This window comes from Silurus meridionalis, chromosome 20, assembly GCF_014805685.1.
Source record: "Silurus meridionalis isolate SWU-2019-XX chromosome 20, ASM1480568v1, whole genome shotgun sequence".
NCBI lineage: Eukaryota > Metazoa > Chordata > Actinopteri > Siluriformes > Siluridae > Silurus > Silurus meridionalis.
The window spans coordinates 17,137,964-17,157,417 of NC_060903.1; the positions used below are offsets into that span (position 1 = coordinate 17,137,964).

At 36.3% G+C, this 19,454-nt stretch overlaps 1 protein-coding gene across 2 annotated transcripts in view; it reads left to right on the plus strand.

Moving 5' to 3' along the window:
• The first annotated feature begins 2,887 nt into the window (after positions 1–2,887).
• The window catches only part of vipr1a (vasoactive intestinal peptide receptor 1a), a 36,302-nt gene continuing 19,735 nt past the window's right edge, over positions 2,888–19,454 (plus strand). Inside the window, exons 1-3 of one of the 2 annotated variants that reach the window (XM_046877185.1) lie at positions 2,888–3,165; positions 7,866–7,953; positions 10,716–10,820. In XM_046877185.1, the coding sequence (XP_046733141.1) occupies positions 3,112–3,165; positions 7,866–7,953; positions 10,716–10,820 (247 nt within the window). In that variant the 5' untranslated portion in view covers positions 2,888–3,111. The remainder of the gene's footprint in view (positions 3,166–7,865; positions 7,954–10,715; positions 10,821–19,454) is intronic. The other variant, XM_046877186.1, reaches the window with a different exon arrangement.

Genomic DNA, 19,454 nt, shown 5'->3' on the forward strand with positions numbered 1-19,454 from the left:
CAAAGCAGCATAGCAGGGAGTTAATGCTGTTTATGTGCTTCAGCTAAGAACTTTAGGATATTAAATGACTCATAAGCATTTTAATAAGCATTTTTGTTGTGCGCCATACTGCTCAAAATATGAAGAAAAAACAGAATTGCATGACCCGTGGCTCTAGCACAAATGCTAAGAATTACGGTTCAGTTACTTTGCTAGCTACTGATTAGCGAGCGCTCGATAAGAGCATTGCTTGTTTCCAGCAGCATGCTAGCTTTTAGCCACCTAGTACAAAGCAGGAAATATATCATCACATATATTTTACTACCACAACATAGACGACTCAACTTTGACTACTAGTAGCTAAAGTTACTTTTTACATGTTAGTGTCTATAAGTTCATCCCTAATGAGCGAGTCCGTGGCGATAGTGTCAATGAAAAACTCCCTGAGATGATTGAGAGGTTGAGAGAGAGTTAGCGAGAGAAGGGAAGAGAATAAGGAAAGTGAGAGAGAAACAAGAAAAATGAAATATCCTCGCATAAAAGTTAAAGACACTGTACAGTATGATCAGTATGCGAGTAGGGACAAGACTAGCAATGGCAGCATAACTAAAAAGGAGAGCAGTTAATAAGCACACAGGATTTCTGTGTATTCTGTGCTGAAAGAAATATGTTTAAAATACACTTTAATAACTCCTAACATGTAAAAACAGGCTTTATAATCACAATAGATGCAATATACTATAGCATCACTGTTGTTCCAGGCTAGCTGTCAGGCTATGCTTTTTGTGAATGCTGTGATGCTAGGTTTATGCTCAAAATGAGCTATAGTGACATGTGACCTGTGTCAAAACACACTTTTATAGGTTTCTACTGAAAATATAAATAACAAACTAGCTAAAGGGGCTACAAGCTAGCTGTTATGCTAGCTCATTGGCCAGCTGATAGCAGCAGCCTGTAATATTTTTTACACAGACGCAAATAGAAGGAAGTTTTCTATCTATCTATCTATCTATCTATCTATCTATCTATCTATCTATCTATCTATCTATCTATCTATCTATCTATCTATCTATCTATCGTGTTGTGTGTTTATATAGGGAAGTGTGGGAAAATCCTGTATAAAGAGCAGACTGTAAGGTATGACTCAGAAGTGTTCGCTCTGAACTGTTTGCTTTGGCGTGTCGTTTACACACTGCTTTTCTTTTTGGATGACATCTTTCAGCAAATGTTTTTTGCTTTTTTTTGCAAAAAAAAAAAAAAAAAAAAACGGCTGATCTTTCTGACAAAAATATGCTCAGATCTCGCGATGCACTCGCGATGGACAGAACAAGACCTTATTCTGCAAAGTCAGGGACAAGGAAAGAGGATGAGCAGAAGTGATTTACGACATGATGGGCGTTAGTTCAGAGAGTAAATTGGAGTGCACTCTTGTTTCCACGACATCACATTACATTGACTTTTTGACCTTTTTAGCTGGAGCCCTCGTTCACTAACGTGGCACGCTGACATCACTGGGTAACATTGTTATTGCAAGCGCTACTGTCATAGGAGATTAAGTTTAACTTTTTTCTGTATTTCTTTTACTTTCTTTCTCACTATTTTCCACTAATGCAACTAGTGACTCCGAATGCAATGATGCTAATCGCAGCAGAGAATCAATTTAGCTAATTAGCGATCTTCAGATAACAAGTGTGATGGGTGTCATCAAGAAGCTTTAGGTATAGTTAAAGAGAAGGATAAATCTCTCTGCAGTATTATTATGAGCATGGCATTGTGGGTAATGTAGTAAAAAAAAGCAATTCATGTGCTAAGCACTTTATACAAGAGAAGATAAATATTGACATACAATTCATTTAGGGAGCAGTTTTCCTTTATTCTAACCACAGTATATATTTAGATGAAATTTAATTTTCTACATAGCAGACATACTTGTTCATAGCAGAAGATTTTCTCCAAATACATATCTCATGGAATTGTGTAAATTTACTTTTGACTGCACATTTTTTGGATTCCTTTCCTCAACACTCATGTTAGACACATGGATTTCTCCCCAACTCACTTTCCTTAATGCTTCTTTGAGTGACGTTATTTATTCTGACATTCTGTGCAGAGAGAAAGAAAATCCCGTGTGTACGTCAGGGCTGAGATGTTTCTCTGCTGTAGATGCATTTTAATAAACAGGACCTGCAGGTTTGGCCAAATGCAACAGTAATGGTTTGAGTTCAGGCAGAATGGAGGATAATGGAAAAAGGATGAAAGCAAGTCTTTTAAAGATATGTGGGCGTTATTTCAAGACAAATAAATGTAAACACTGCCCTGGTGTCAGGAAATTACACTGCACTTATAGGACTTCTGAAGTGATGCTTCATTTTTTTTCACTTAGTTTTTCTGTCTATCTGACTTTCTGTCTGCCCAGTTAACAACCTCTTTTAGATTCCGCAAATAGTTTAGTTTCTTTTCCTGGAAATGAATGCATCTATCTATCTATCTATCTATCTATCTATCTATCTATCTGTCTGTCTGTCTGTCTGTCTGTCTGTCTGTCTGTCTGTCTGTCTGTCTGCCTGCCTGCCTGCCTGTCTGTTTGTCTGTCTGTCTATCTATCTATCTATATGTCTGTCTATCTATCTATCTATCTATCTATCTGTCTGTCTGTATGTCTGTCTGTCTGTCTGTCTGTCTATCTATCTATCTATCTATCTATCTATCTATCTATCTATCTATCTATCTATCTATCTATATGTCTGTCTATCTGTCTATATGTCTGTATGTCTGTCTATCTATCTATCTATCTATCTATCTATCTATCTATCTATCTATCTATCTATCTATCTATCTTTACAGAGCTCTGATTGGTTCTTGCCTGAACACGTGACTGAACGTTGGCGTCCTTGCGAAACGCACACGCTTAAATAGCGCGTGTACTCCAGCGTCGGATGTGAGCGTGGAGTCGCCGCGCGCGTGTGGTTTCAGTTCACAGCTGGTTGCGGTCCGGTCCGGTGCGGTCCAGTGCTGCGGGGCTACTGGTGTCGGACTACGGCTGTGCGGGGCTGCAGGGCTGGAGTGGTTTTATATTTGCACCTCCTGAAGCAGTAGAAGAAAAAGAAAACGGAAAGTAAAAGCAAGTAAACGATGAAGGTGTGGAAAAGAGCGCTCGTGCTATGTTTGATCTGTTTACACGGACCGGTGAGTTTCACACTCCAGCTGTTCTTCTGCTTTGAGGCTAATAATTTCAGCAGCAGCAGTGTCTCCAGAAGCACATCAGCTTTAGGAAAGTGCACTGAGGGAAGTGTGTGTGTGTGTGTGTGTGTGTGTGTGTGTGTGTGTGTGTGTGTGTGTGTGTGTGTGTTGTTTAAGTGCAGGACGTGTTCACCTGCTGACTCTGTTTCTCCAGATGTGCTTTTACTTTTCTGAGCAATTACTCGTCTGATGTTAGATGATGCAGGGCACATTATTTCAAAGATATGTTTCCAAATGTAAAAATCTAATTATTTACAATAAAGTTGTTTATTATTATTATTATTATTATTATTATTATTATTATTATTATAATTATTATAATTGTTATTATTAAGCAACCATAGTCTCATAATAATAATAATAATAATAATAATAATAATAATTATTATTATTATTATTATTATTATTATTTAATTAATTAAAGTTTAAAATGAAATTATTTGCTGAGTTTGCAGTAATCTCTGTATCATTTCATGATCATTTCTATATCATAAGTTAAGTAAGATTAATATATTAAATTTCATGTTATCCCCAGGATGTGCTTGGAAATAATCTATAGTCAATTTCAGCCACACTGAATCATTTTTATAGTCGCTCCTCTTCCCACCGTCATGTTTTTCACTAGAAAACCAGGGAACTCAGAGGAAACCCAGACAGACATGTGGAGAGCATTGTACTGAACTGCTCAGGATTAAACCCCAAAGGTCCCACAGTTGAATTCTAAACTCTAATACATGTTTACTTGATGTACAGACCCTTGAAGGTCACAAAAGGTCATGTTTTATTTTCCCCCTATACACAGCACAGGTTAATTTTAAGGTTTGTGATCACGGCTTATAGAAGCTCATATCTGGGGGACGATTTGTTTTAAAAACTCTCGTCACACTCACTATCATGATTCTGTTGTGAACCCTGACAATTTATTTGTTTAAACATTCCCACTACTAATCTAACACCTAAAGTGTTTGAATTTAGCACTTGTGAGGGTCGAGTTCTCGCAAGGGTTCATCAGCTTCCAGCTGGACTTACATAAACACTCTTCTTCAACACGGGGAATTTCTGCGTATTCTTTATACTGGATCAGGTTTTGGTGCAAGAACAAGAAAGATCAGTGATAAACTTTTTTTAATGTCATTTCTGGATGAAATGAACACACTATGTGTTCTCTGTCCTGTTAAACGTGCTGTAGTTACAGGGACAGAGGTTCTTTTTAGACGTTATATGGAATAAAACAGTCAGCACTTTGCTGAGTCATCAATAAATCAACATGTTCTATTAGATTCTTTGTCCTGCCCATATTACATATGTTTTAGCATTTATTAACCTTCTCTCACTTGTTCTTGTAGTTAAAGGTTACATAAACGTTGCATGCAAAGATCTAACACTGGAGACTCCTTCCATTAATGTTTCAGTAAATGCATTTATAAGGAATTCTCCAGCATGTGAAGGATAATAAGTGATTATGGTATTCTTTAATAAATTAAGCCTGTAATTGTTGGTATATGGTATATTAGGAATATAACACATGGATTCTGGGAAAGTAATCAGCTTTAGGGTGGGAAGGGGAACTCTGATTTATGTCAGGACACATCGTAATACCCCTGTGGTTTATTACTTACCTACAGTGTGTTTACATTTGTACATCTGAGAAATATCATACAATTTTGACTTTAAGAAAGACCGAGGTTATGAACATTAAACGAACAAACTTAAATACAGTATAAGTGACGAATCTATTATTATAATTTATTTTTTTTGCCTAATGCATAACACATGTTCAAAATCTGTATTTTACTTTAATCTTCCAATGTTGATAACGGTTTCAAAAATCAGATCCAATTTTAAATTATGTATTTTCTTTCATTGATGTTTAATTAATTTGTCGTTTATGTCCAATGAACAAGGTTTTCAAATCCTTTTTATCTGGGGAACCCTTTAATTGCGAAAAAATTAATTAATCAATAAAATAATAGATTAAAAAAAAATTCAATAACAAACCGTCAATAAATAAATAAATAAATAATAATAATAATAATAAATTTGATGACCCTCATACTGTAGAAATGTACTTTGTTAATATATTAGTATTATAAATAATAATTGAAGTATACTATTAATAGAGTAGTATTCAAGCTTTTTTTAAGTGATAGAGATTTTTTTTAATGTTCAAATTTTTTGCATTGCACTTCATTTATTTACGTTGCAATTAAACAGCATTTGTTTCAAATAAACAGTTTAATAAATCAATTAAATTAGTTTTCATCAATGTGATTAAAATGTAAATACGTTTTATTAAACCCTGGCGATGGTTTAAGGAACTCGTCATTAGAGCGTCTCGTTACTGAACATGTGATAATTCTTTTTTAAAGATTTAGCATTTCTCAGTTTGACATTAGTTCTTATATATGGTGTTTGACCTTTAGATTTATAGCTGTGGTGTGTAAATGTATACGGTGCTATACATCACTCCACTAAGAGAACCAAGGACGCAGAGCTGCTTCAGTATCACACGCCATCACTTGATTCATTCTTTCTCGTTATTTCTGCTTTCCAGTGTATTGATTTTTGAGTATTGTGTTTATTGTTACTGTGGCATTATCTGTCCATATTACTCACACGCACTATATATGGTGAGTTTTTGAGCTTTTAGAGGAATAGAGAAATCATCTACACTCGCAATAGCGACGTCATAGTTTTCTTTGCTGGATGAAACGCCATGGCAACCACTTTCATCATTGGTTGGTTTAGTACAAAGACAGCGGCGATGTCCTTGATTATAAAAAATGTCCCTTTTCATGAAATAAATCCAGCTATCCACATCTGCACACACAAATATGTGCTTTTTATTGATATTTCCCCAAAATGACCACAGGTGCTAACACATCAAGAGAAGCTGGATGTAACAGAGAGAAGATTAAGTAAGCCTGCAGTGGAGTGAGTCATCGGTATTCTTCTGGGGTGTACCTAGACCAGCTGTGTAGCTCAAATCAAAGGTTTGGACTCAGATGTGTAGACATATGAGTCTCCTTTGCGGTTACCAGTAGTGTGGGGGAAAACAATTTACGTCACTAAGAAGAGCCTCCGAGTGTTCACGATAAATTTTACCATGCTTGTAGAGTGGGCTGTGAAGGAATCCAAGGCGATGACGATGGAAGTTTTAATGAAATGAAACACAATATCAGCTTTTCAAGCAACATACAGATCCTTGATACAAATTTTGATTGGTAACCTGGTCATCAATGGAGTATAATAGACAGTGGAGTAAAGTATTTTAGTAAAAATAATACTTTAATTTATATTTAGGCAATTTTTCGGCGACTTTCTAGCGTTACTGAGTATCAAAGATACGAGTAAAAGTTTACTACTTCATTTATGATTTAATATATGTAACTTTTTAGCTCTGCTGGCCTCATTTTCAGTCCAGAAAGTGCTTGATAAATGAAACTTTGAGAACCAGTTTTTGTTGAATCACAATATCCCCTCTTTGAGATCACATTGAGCTCTGAATGTTTATTTATTTAAAATGATTTATTTGATTTGTCCATTAAAGACTAACGGTTCGTTTTTCGACTGTGTGACACGATACTGTCATTTTATTTGTTAATTTGTTGAAGATCCCTATTTGAAAGATTGTTTTACTACTTTGTCTTGTTTTGTCGACTTGTTTGAGCTTTGCCACATTCTGGCATGTTGAAGATGCCGTTGTGTTGATGGTTGATGCAGTGTTGAGGTTCAATATCAGTCAAATATTTAAATACTAATAAAATCAGATACTCTCAAGACTTTTCCTTTTCGACTGAAGCGTTTTTTGGATGATTTTGTACTAATGCACAATAAAAGACAAGACAAATTATACCACACAATCATTTTACAAATTTTTTCGCAGATTTTTTTTGTATTTGAAAAACCTGATGATTAAATATTTTGAACTGAAGTTAAATATTTACTTGTCTGTTGTTTCCTAACTGGACTATACATCCGTTTAGACTGAAAGCAAGTGGAGAGCAAGTGAAATGGAAGTGGGCGGGGCTTGTTTGTTAACAAGCCCCGCCCTGGAGAAAACATGTCTGTATCAAACCAGTTTAATACACACTTTATCTCCCTTTTTTTTATTGAGTAGAAAAAGATTAGAGTGTTGCAAAATATATAAAGATTGGCAGTTCTGGTAACATATAAATACAATAAACATTGCTGGATGTCATGAAAGTGTGAAATATATAATAATATACTATTGTTGTAACTAGTCCTGTAATGGATGTGAATGAGGTGTGTGTGTGTGTGTGTGTGTGTGTGTGTGTGTGTGTGTGTAGTCTACCCCAGCCTATTGATTCCTCCACAATAATAGTTTAAATGTCAAACAGTTGATAAATGTTAGGTTAAACGGCTACTAAAAGAACCGTATTAGTATTCTGCTCGATGTTATTCATGTGAATGCAGAAGTGGTACTGCAGAGGAACTAGAACATTCTGCACCCCCAGAAACACGCCTAATGCTCCTTTACTCGCGCTGCAGCACTTTCAGCACTCAGTAGGGAATTATTTCCGTTTGTCGCCCAAAATGATGTCATCTCTAACCTTTTGTGTGAATGTCAATGAAAAAGCAAGTCGCCGCAAATACCGTAACCTTCGTCTTATCTGTTTGGCCAGATGTTATCAGTCCAGATGTGCGACATCAAGATGGACCTGGAGATGGAGCGAGATGAGTGCTTGGCCGAGTTGGAAAATGTCACATCAGGTTGGTTATGTTTTTTGCATTGTAATGGCATTCGTGTTTGTGAATATTTATTAGCGGAGTTTCCGTGGGGGTGTGTGACAGAGGGAAATATTATACTGCATAAATAAAGACGAGTGACAGTACAGGATATTTAACACATTTTTATTTCTTCATTTAGTTCATATTTCCTGTTATGATTATCTCCACTCTTCTGGGAGGATTCTCCACTAGATTTTAGAGTGAGCTTGTGAAGATTTATGTGAGATTCATATAACAAGGGTGTGAGTAAAGTCAGGTACTGATGTAGGTGAGAAGGTGAGGAGGCCTGGGGTGCAGTCAGCATTCACATTCATCCCAAAGGTGTTCAATAGGGTTAAGGTCAGAACTTCATAGGAGGAGATCTTCCATTCCAACCAATGTCATAGAGCTAGATTGCTGCACCGAGACAGGTTTGGGTTTCCTAGTTCAAGTGAATTTCAGTAAATCTCATTTTACTGCCACATCCAAAGACGTACAACTGTGTGTTTAAAACTTTGTGGTAACAGTTTGGGGAAAAACTTCATATGACTGGAAAAGTCAGGTGTCCCAATATATTTTGTCCATATAGTGTGTATAAAGCAGACAGGAAAAAAACAGGCTGGTGACAGAACAGCTAGGTACAGCTGCTATAACATAAGTGCTTTCAAGAATTTACTTGATTTATAAACATTTTAAAACCTTGAAAGTAATAATAAATGGATAAAAGCTCTACGAGCTCTATTAGTATACATTTCTATGAGTATACATTTCGTCATTCGGACGATGCTCTCTGAATTTCCCTTCTATTGCTGTTTTCTTTTGAATTAAAATATCCTGTACAATAGAAATCATTTGAGAATGTCCAGGTGGGTCAGGGCCAGAAGCAGTTCCTCCATAATTCCTTAAATCTCTCTGCATCCTTTAGTGCCTGCAGGCTTTATGTCTGTACTGCTGCAGTAGACGTGAGGACAGCAAGCAGCAGTGAATTAAATGCACATCTGGGTTTGTTGACGTTTAATAGAAGGCGTCCTGTCGGTCCCATGGACGGAGCTAATCAGAGTGAAGTGGAGCCCATTCTCTCGGCCAGACATAACTAATCTACTGATACTCATTTTTAATAGCTGAAGCAATGACAAGTGGAGGCAGTCGAAAGTTTATCTTTTATTAAGTGGAACCCTACTTTAATATAAAATAGCTCAGAATTCCCCCAGGGTAATGCGCCAGAAATTGTCCTGTTCGTTACAGCTCGTGTGCATAATCTCCAAAATAATTGCTTTGGCTTCGGCGTGAACCGCATGTACCGTTCTTAAAGGATGAGTGGCATGGGAAGTAAGGAATTAAAAACAGTGTCGCAGTGTTTATAGGAAAATGATCAACGAGACAGTGGTGTGAGAAAGTGCAAGAAGGGAAATTAGCTCAGTGATCATCGAAAGGTCATAAGTTTTAATCCCCTTGTGCATGGGTCTTATCCCTCAGCTGTGCAGTCGTATAAATTAGACAGTGTCTAGTGTGTCTACTAAAAATCTGTAAATGTCATTTTCGGAACCAACTTTCATCTTTACAAAGTTTCTTAATTTTACTTAATGTTCTAAAGTTTTTTATTCCTCTTGTAGGACAGCAAAATGTCAACAATTCAATTTTTTGGTGTAAGAAATGCACATTATAATAATCATATCCCTTTGCATTTACTGCTGTGGAACCGCCACAAGTTCCTTTTCTCACACAGTTGTTTAGTTTCAATTGAAACTTGCTGATGCCAGAGATTCCCTTTATACAGGTTTAATAAAGCTCCTTCGAGATAACATTAGCATCTTTAAATTGTAAACTTTATTTTGAGATTCTCCACAAACCTTTCTCAAACAAATTGTTTGTGATCGATATGCTCTTTACTATACGCAAAATATACTGTGTGACGTATAAAACCTTCTGATCGAACAGAAATGAGAATTTAACAGCGTCGCGTTTTGATCATTCTGGACAAATCGCATTGAAAGCTTTGTTTTTTGTTTTTTTTTTGCAGAATTTGGCCAAGTGATTACAGAGAAATGATCAGAATTTGAACTACACTAGAGGTTGATTGCTAAAAAATAATGCGCTGTATACTAATTTAGCAGTGATTTGTTTACACCGTAAAAATTACAACCAAATGAGAATATCTTAAATGTACAGTCACATTTATTGACTATTTCCTATTTTTTAGATTGTAATAAATCAAAGGGATAATTAAACCTGAGTTTTTTGTCATTTTACACTTGTTCACAAACCTGGTTTCTTGTTCTAATGGCAGGGAGTTTTGCTACTTTTAAGCGTTTATTACTAGAAAGAAACAAAATGATCTGCAAATAGAATAATAGCTTAAAATATTCTAGAAAATGCACAATATGGACAAATATATTAGGACACCTGACTTTTCATATGTAGTTCTTGCCCAAAATGTTACCACAAAACCAGTGGCACACTATGGTGTAGAATGTAGAATAAATTTTTACCATACACTAGCACAAATCTTCACAAACACATAAATCTAGTGGAACATCTCCCCAGAAGAGTGGTTGGTGGGTTGGTATATAATACAATGGGGACTAAATGTGAAATGGGATGTTCAAATAGCACATACCAGTCTTGTGGTCAGGTGTCCACAAAAACATTTGTCCGTACAGTGTAGGTTTAATGGTCTTTAATTTGTTTAAAACCATATATAAAGTTTAATGTTCACTCTCTAAGATGTTTATATTTTAATACCATGCTGACCTTCTTGTCCCCAGGATGCAGTGGCGAGTGGGACTTTGCGTGTTGGCCGTCGGCGTCGTTTGGACAGATGGTCACCATCCCCTGCCCCAAATACTTTACTCATGTCAGTGACCAGGAAGGTAACACCATTAGTGTGATCGATAAAATGGCTAAGAAATCGATTTAGATGGAAGCTGTAGGGGTTTTTGTGAGTAAATAGAGAGTTTCCCATATTTTTATGCAGTTTTAAAAAATAATTCAGAATTAGTTGTGGTAAAATTGTGGATGTTGTTGTGCTGGATTGTGTGATTGTGTGCAGAATCCAGATTTTTAAGCTTTTTCTTGAAATTTTTTTTTTTCTTTGATTTTTTTTTTTTGGCAATGTCAAGGAATGTCGAGCTGAAATTGAAATGAATGCCTTCGAATACTAATTAATACCCTGATTTTGTCTCTTGTGTCCAGAATAATTATTTATCTCTCACCATTGTATATACATTCTCACCAAATGTACTCTAGGAAAACATAATTTATAAGATTTCAAAATCTTTCGACAAAATTTCCTAAATAAGTGACAGGGCTGAAAGTATCACACTTGGTGTTTTAGTGTAGATCTACTGTACACTATATGGACAAAATGTATTGAGACAGCTGACTTTTCCAGCCAAATGTGTTCTCTCCAAACGTTTGAGTCACACAGTTGTAAAGGACTTCTTAGGATAGAGTAGCATGAAATTTACAAACGTGTTCCAGCATGACAATGCCTCGGTGTACAAAGCCAGCTCCATGAACATATGCTTTACATGGGTTGGAGTGGAAGATCTCCTGATATAGAGCTCTGACCTTAACCCTATTGCATATCTTTAGGATATGAATGACACTGACTGCACCCTAGGCCTTCTCACCTGGCCTACAATAAATCTCCACAAATACCTGCCAACACGCCAAAATGTAGTGGAACATCTTCCCAGAAGAGTGGAGGAAATTATAACAGAAAATAAGAACAAAACATGGAATAGAATGTTTTAAAAGCACATACCAATCTTATGGTCAGGTGTCCACAAACTTTTGTCTGTATAGTCTGCAATGTGCTTAACTAGCATAAATATATTTTAATGATTTATTAAACGGTATGTTTTTATATTAATAGTTGATGCTCAGTCGTGTTTTTGTGAGCTCAGTTTTTCTCACTTCATATCATCATTTTATGGAAAGGGATTAGAAACGATTGGTTTCTTCTTCTCGTGATCTTCAGGAAATATGAGTGATACAATTTCCTGGTGAACATCTGCCTCGTGCGGAACGTTCCAAATATTTTACAGGAGTGAACGTGTTAACGGATTTGAGTTGAAGGAGCCAAAATGTATATTGGACGGATTGGGTTTTTTTTGTGTGTTGGACGGAGCTTTTGAGAAAAAGCTTGTTGTAGACTTTAAGATATTTTTTTTAAGGATGTAATTAAAAAAAAAAGAAATGTCTTACGTTTATGTGTGGATTCATAAATGTAATATCAGTGAAGCACATATGATATCAGTCTTTCTCTCCAAAGCTGTAGATCAACAGGAGAAGATAGCTGTTTCTGATCTAGAAATTGCTTTATCATTTTTATTAGATTTTCTGCCCAGTATTCACATGTAACTTCTGTACTCTGGTGTGCTCACCCCGTTCCCAAGAAACTATCATTACACAGTACAGATGAATAGATTTTTATATATGATTTTGCCCTCAGACCTTCTAGTGGAAAGATCTTTTTTTTCCGGAGCAGTGAGATTTACGACGCTGACTTTAAATTCACCTCTAGTACTTTGGAAAGGTTTTTTTGGGAGTAAGATGTCTTCGGATTTTCCCTAGAAGGAACTTGTACAGATGCTCGCTGGTTGTCTCAAGGTGTATTTGCTTTAAACTGACCAAGAAAATCTTTTGGAATATACACTGAAAATTATCTGTATGGTTTTGATTCTACTTCAACATTCAACAGTCACACAGGTATTGATTCCACAATGCTGCTTAATTCTCCAATCCAGTTGGCAGAAGATAATAGTTAAAATTTGATGCCATTCATTATTGCAGCTGCAAATCACGTTTATAATAATAATACCGTACTATAAGCCGCTACTTTTTTCCCACGTTTTGAACCCCGCGGCTTAAACAACAAAGCGGCTAATTTATGAATTTTTCCTGGGTTTTTCCCGGTTTCACAAACTTCAAGCTAAAAAACTGAACCACATAACATTAGACCAATGAAATTTCCGAACGGAAACGAAAAACCGCATCTCACCTGTGTTCTGAGCTGCAATGCTTCGGGAGAAAAAACTTCCACGGAAGGAGGAAGACAGTGAACAATGACTTTCTTGGTCGGCTACTGTTTAGATACAAGCCGTTGTAACGCGTTGAGTCTGGGTGAAGGGAGAGCTCGCTAACTCCAGTTACAACAGAAATCATATAAGCACAGACAGGTTTCCAAAACTCGTGCTTTTTTATTTTTCTTGGCAACAGCGTTATGGGTTAGTCAAAGAAACTTAGAACTGAGCATCAGAAAATAATAAGGACATATTCCCCGGCCTTGCACACATGCAGTAATATCGGAAAAATGCTGCGGCAGGCTATTCCCAAAATGCCGCTCTGCTCTTAAAGGAGCCACAACATATTTCACCCGTTACACCGTGTAACAGACACTGTCTTTCGTTAAAGCCTGTGTAAAGTTCATTAGTTTCAGTGTAGATAAATTCAAAGTAGACAAAGTGTAGTCAAATTCAGTGGGTGCGGCTTATATATGAGTGCGCTTTATAGACTTTATAGACTTTATAGACCGAAATTATCTTTTGTGATACAAGTTCGTAGCTTGAATGACGCTCCATGTAATATAAAACTGATAATAAACTGATTAAATGCTTTATTTAACAAAAAAGTAATAGATCTTTATTGATGTAAGTCTAATTTTTGAGATATTTATGCAACATTTGGAAGGGGACTCCATTGTCAATGCTTTGTAACAGTAAAGCTGCAACTTTCAGAGGACAGAGGATGTTGGATTTTCTGATTCGCATTAACTTCAAGCAAAAGTGAGAGAACTATTTTTTTTATAGCTGCTGTAACAAGCGATATTAAGACTTGCTTCACCAATGTTAAAATTTCAACATATAAATACATCAAATAATGTCGTTCTTTCTTATATATTAAATTTTTAGTATTTAGATTCCTGCTTATGAAAAATGTTTAATAAACAACTCTTTATAGAAAGCTCCTGCAAGAAACCAAACCAATAGACCACACTGAAATGTCCACCATAGACATCCCTGTGTACGTTATTAGCATGTAATTATTAGCATGATCTCTTTATAAACGCTCTTCTTTTGGATCCTTTAAATTTTTTTATGTTTTCCTAACAAACCCAGTCCAGTTATAGCTTAATGTCTATCAGGTTACGGTTCCCTTCTGATGAAAGGGATGAGATTTGCCTGTAAAACAGGCCTCTGAGAGCGTTCTTTACAAAGCTCATTCCGAACAGGGCTTGAGGGATTTAGGTGCTTCAGGGCAAAGTGGTGAGGATTTATCGTCTCAATGTCGAAAGCCTCTGGAGATCGGTGATACTGGCCAGATGTGATTGGATGAGAATCTTGCTGTAGACATGGGGGTGGGATGAGCTGACGATATAATCAGCCCACTTCGGAGTAATGATGGGAAAAGCAGATGGAGAATCGATGGAATGTTGTGCTGCACTTTACAGAGGATGAAGCCGCATATGTTATTGAGCGATTGACGATCTCGCTGTCGTCATTAAAAAGGAACAAAGCAAATTTACCGGAAAATTTATAACAAACAGATTAAGCGATTAATATTTGGCTTAACTTGGCTCGTCCTTAACCTTCCAGGAATGTCGTCCTGAAAATCCGGCCTTAGTGGTACTTTGGCATCGCACAAACTTTAGAAAAATTCATAATGCTTTTTAGACATGGAAGCTTTTATGAATTTACAACATCGTCTGGTAAGAAGTTACGAATATAAAGCATACATGGAAATATTTACAGGTCTGGATTCCAAATGTTGGTGATAAATAGCTCTGAGGTGCTCTTTAACCAAACTTTCTGATTCTCTGACTGCAACCTTTCTTCTAGCAGAAAAAAAGGTCTAAAAAAAAAATTATAAAGAATCCAAGAGAGGACAAAACTCAGAGTACTCAATTGTGAGCATCTCTGAGCACATGTACGTGTATGAAGAAGATGGTAGAAAGCTCTTTCCTAAGCAGAAGGCTCGTGTAATGTGTCTTGTACAGTAAGAAGCACATTCTAGCCTGGCTAGAATGTGCTAGAATGTTAGCTAACATGTTATTTGGAGAGCTAAACAGTGGAAGGGAATTGCCAAAAACAGAAATTAGTTCATTGTTAATCAGTTAATCATCCACAGTAATTAACATTGTGAGAATGTAAATAATGCAAAGGAGTGAAAAAGTGGGTTTAAAAGTTTGGACTGCGATTGAGGGAATGTGTGTTACAAATAACATTATTTCCTCTGTAAGATTTCGGCTCAATGTTAAAGCTAATCATTAATAATCTTTGTTATATAACATATATAACACTGTATACCAGTGACTGAAATATGGAGTTTTGGATCAGAGTGCAAAATAACACAAAATCCTATATCTTGTGTTTAAACCAGTTTATTTGCTTTATTCAGGGTAGAAAACTATAGCATACATATTCACATAACATCACAACTGCTTGCATTATTAAAGTTACTTTATTAGAGTGTAAGTAATAAGTGCTGTAATTGTTTGTTTTTACTGTAGTGATTTGGCTGACTTTAGCTAGCAAGCTAGTTTGATTTGTTAGCAAGCTAATTTCCATTGTTAATAATTTGCCCGTAATCGATTACCTTAGCCGGGTTTTAGAAGGAAGAGACCAGTTTTGCTTTATAGATTTAACTTTAAAAAAAATCAGGTTATTTACTACCAGAAATTGAAAATGTAAAATATTTTCATCGTGTGTTTGTCAGCGTTATTTGAGTTAATTCTGCATGCTGCTTCAGTCTTCACTGGCAAAATCAATTGCAGTGTTGAATCAATTCTCATCGTCTGTTCAGTTTATTGTTTAATGTCCAAGGCATTTGATGTTGAATGTTCAGCCACCTCAAGCTAAACGCAAATAGTAGTGCCGCACAACGAAATTGAAAACAAGTGTTACGAAACACAGAGCCACTCAAATCCGGGAACACGTCATAAATCCAGGGGGGCCGAGTCCTCGCGTGTCCTGACACGTCTGAACTTTTTACCCAGAAGCTTTACAGTAGACAGCCATTAATTTTTATGAACAAAGGAGTTTCTATGGTCATATCTTGGCCTGTAAAAGCAGCTTGCTTCCTCACACCACTGCCACACCAGCGAGAAGGAACTGTCAGAGTGATTAGTGAAGATGGCTGCTTCGGGGGTTGACCTTCATATTTTTATTAGATTGCGCTACAACAACAGGCCGTAACTTATTCTCGTGCATGTGATTAACACCTCGTTTTATTTTGTATCAGACAGAACGTCCTGTCGGTTGTTTATTTTGTGCAGCCCAACCTTTTCTCAGATTTAACTGGTAGTAACAGTTGATTCACTAATATCTGAATTAATTTAATATTAGAGTTAATGCATGTACTAATCATGATTCAACAAAGAACTAACATTAACTAGGACGTGAATATTAGGAATTAATGCATGAATAATGACCACCTTAAGTACAAGTCGGGACGTAAGTAAATCAATAAATGAATAAATGAATGAACTAATGAATTAATTCTACTAATAAGTTCCACCTTTGGTGCTTGTTTATAAAAAACATTGAATTTTCATTGCACATCTCAGTTCAGCTGCTTGCAATGACAGTTTTATGAAAGAATCACACAAAGTGTTGTAAAAACTTTAGTAGAGAAATGAGATACAATATCAATTATCTTTTATTTCAACATTCTAGGTGTCACAATGAGATCAAGAATCACTTTCCGCCAAAAAAAGCACCTTTCATTTAGTGGTTCGCAAACAATCTATCAAATATCCATTGGAGTAGTTAATGCCTGATAAGAATTATGATTGATAATGCGTTAATAAGAATCATAATATACATACAGGCAGGAAGTAACTGTGTTAACTCAGTGTTTATTACAATAGGTCTGACAATTATTACTATACTCTAACATGGCTATAGACAAGACCAAGTGAAGCAGGTTAAAGTCAAAACCAGGAAATCACGAAACAAGAAAGCGAGATTTAAGATACAAATATGCACAGGAACATGAGACGCGCTGAGACAGAAATAACTAGGTGTAAATACAAAACGTCTACAAGAATTAAGCTCAGAGCAGAACTGAGTGGTGAGAATGGGTGAGCGATAACTAAAGTAACCACTCTTTTCACCCGTAGTAAGCTGTAAAGCGTATCAGAAGAGACAAAATGCTACATTTTAAACCAGATGGTTTACTGCTTTTTATGGTTTATGTATCGTGCTACAGTTTAATAAATGAAACGCAACAATCTAAAGCAACATTTAGTGGACAGAATATTGGGAAAAATTGGACCCAGATTTTGAGTTCTCCTGTTATAACCCTGTGATATGAGGGCTTCTCATGTAGGGTTCCAAAACGTTGTTCATCCTGTAACTTCCCATCCTATCACTTTCAGGAAACTCCTAAACACTCCGATATTCCATGAACACTCAGCAACGCAGAAACACTTTCAGTACTCGGTCTGAGTGCATATGAAGTGATTAATGACCCCGGGTACGATATGTTCTTGGAATTCTGTTACAAGTTTGCTTTCTTGCACTTGTGAGATTGTAAAAAACTGGTAGTTCCACTGCCTGCACTCGCTCATCCTGCGCCCTGTGTTTAACCAAAGCTCACACTAAAAAAACACAACATGCCCAACTTTTATTTCTCATTTTTCAAACTGATGAAAGCATTCCTCTGGCAACGTCTTATTTCAGAGCAAATCCTGTCAACAGTGTGGACCGTAATAGCAACAGACTCTTTATTGAGAATTTCTGTCTAATCCCTATTGCCAGAGATGATCTGGATTCTGTCATGTACATCTGTATAACCACACATTGTAGTTTACATTACTGTAGGGCTGGGTGATAAGATGATGTAATAGAATAACTTAGTGATTTGTTTCCAGTTATTGACATTAAGAGTTACTTATTTAATTAGACTATATTTGTTTATTATAGTTGTTTAATTTATGCTAGATAAAGCTCTTAGGCAATAGTTTGCATGCATATATAAAAAAATTACACACACACACACACATTATATAATGTCATAAGGTTATGCCTGTTCGTGTGTGTGTGTGTGTGTGTGTGTGTGTGTATATATATATATATAGCGTAAGGATTTGAGTGAGTTTGACAAATTGTGACGTCTAGACGACTGGGTCAGAACATCTCCAAAACTGCTGCTCTCATTGGCTGTTCCTGGTCTGCAGTGGTTATTAAATTAATCAATTAATCTTTAATTATATATTAAAAGTGCTCCAAGGAAGGAACAGTGGTGAACCGGAGACAGGGTCACGTGCAGCCAAGGCTTATTGATGCATGAGGGAGCAAAGGCAGGTCCATATGGTCCGAGCAAACAGACGAGCTCCTGTAGCTCAAACTGCTGAAGAAGTTCATGCTGTTAATGATCGACGGGCCACAACTGTTTAGTCAGCAAAAGGGGACCAGCACAATATTAGATTTGATTTAGAATTTATTAGACAGGAGGTCATTATGTTATGCCTGATCGGTGCATATATAATGCTAATTAACATGGCATGGTTTGTTGAGGTGAAGTGCTTTGTGGGAAACATAGTCCTGGTCCATACTCCTGATAGAGGCACTTAATTTCCTTGATTTTATTTATTTATTCATTTCAAAATTCTTTAATTCATAAAACAATATTGTAGCTTCTTCTTCATTCACCATTTCAACATTCTCACATATCGAGGGTTTATTTTTAAAAGTTTCAAACTATCTGTCTGTCTGTCTGTCTGTCTGTCTGTCTGTCTGTCTGTCTGTCTGTCTATCTATCTATCTATCTATCTATATATCTATCTATCTGTCTGTCTGTCTGTCTGTCTGTCTAGATCTATCTATCTATCTATCTATCTATCTATCTATCTATCTATCTATCTATCTATCTATCTATCAAAATCGAACTCCATAAGCAAACTCTTTTTTACAGCCTGCATCACGTCTCTCACTGATTAAGCGTGTGTTGAAACTCAAAATGAGACCATCATCAATTAAACACATTCTACTGTATGTGGGGAGACAGAGATTCAGCAGCTGCTGAGGAAATCCAGCGATACCTCCAATGTCAGACTTTTCCAAGCATTTAGAGAATGTTCTCTATTGACCAGCTTCTTTAATCACCAAAAAAATAGCTGCCTGGAACATCATGATAATGAATCATCTGTTCACTGTGTTCTATATTGACACGGCTTTAGTTAAGAGGTGAAACTTTGGCGTTGATTGATATCTGTGCAGAAACTACTTTTACCTCAGAATCCATGTTGGATAAATTTTCAGTCTGATCTGTGAAATGATAATTATTGTAAGTATAATATATAAGGAATAAACCACTTGGGTTTTGCTGTTAAAGGAAAATGCTCAACAAAAGGGTAGACTGAGGAACCAGAGGCTGGGTTTATGGCTAGAATTTTTATTAATATACTGAATTTTTTTTTATGTTTAATCACAACATATCACTCCTGAGCGTCATGAGCTCTACTTATATATATTTATAGCTCTATCCTTATAGAATCA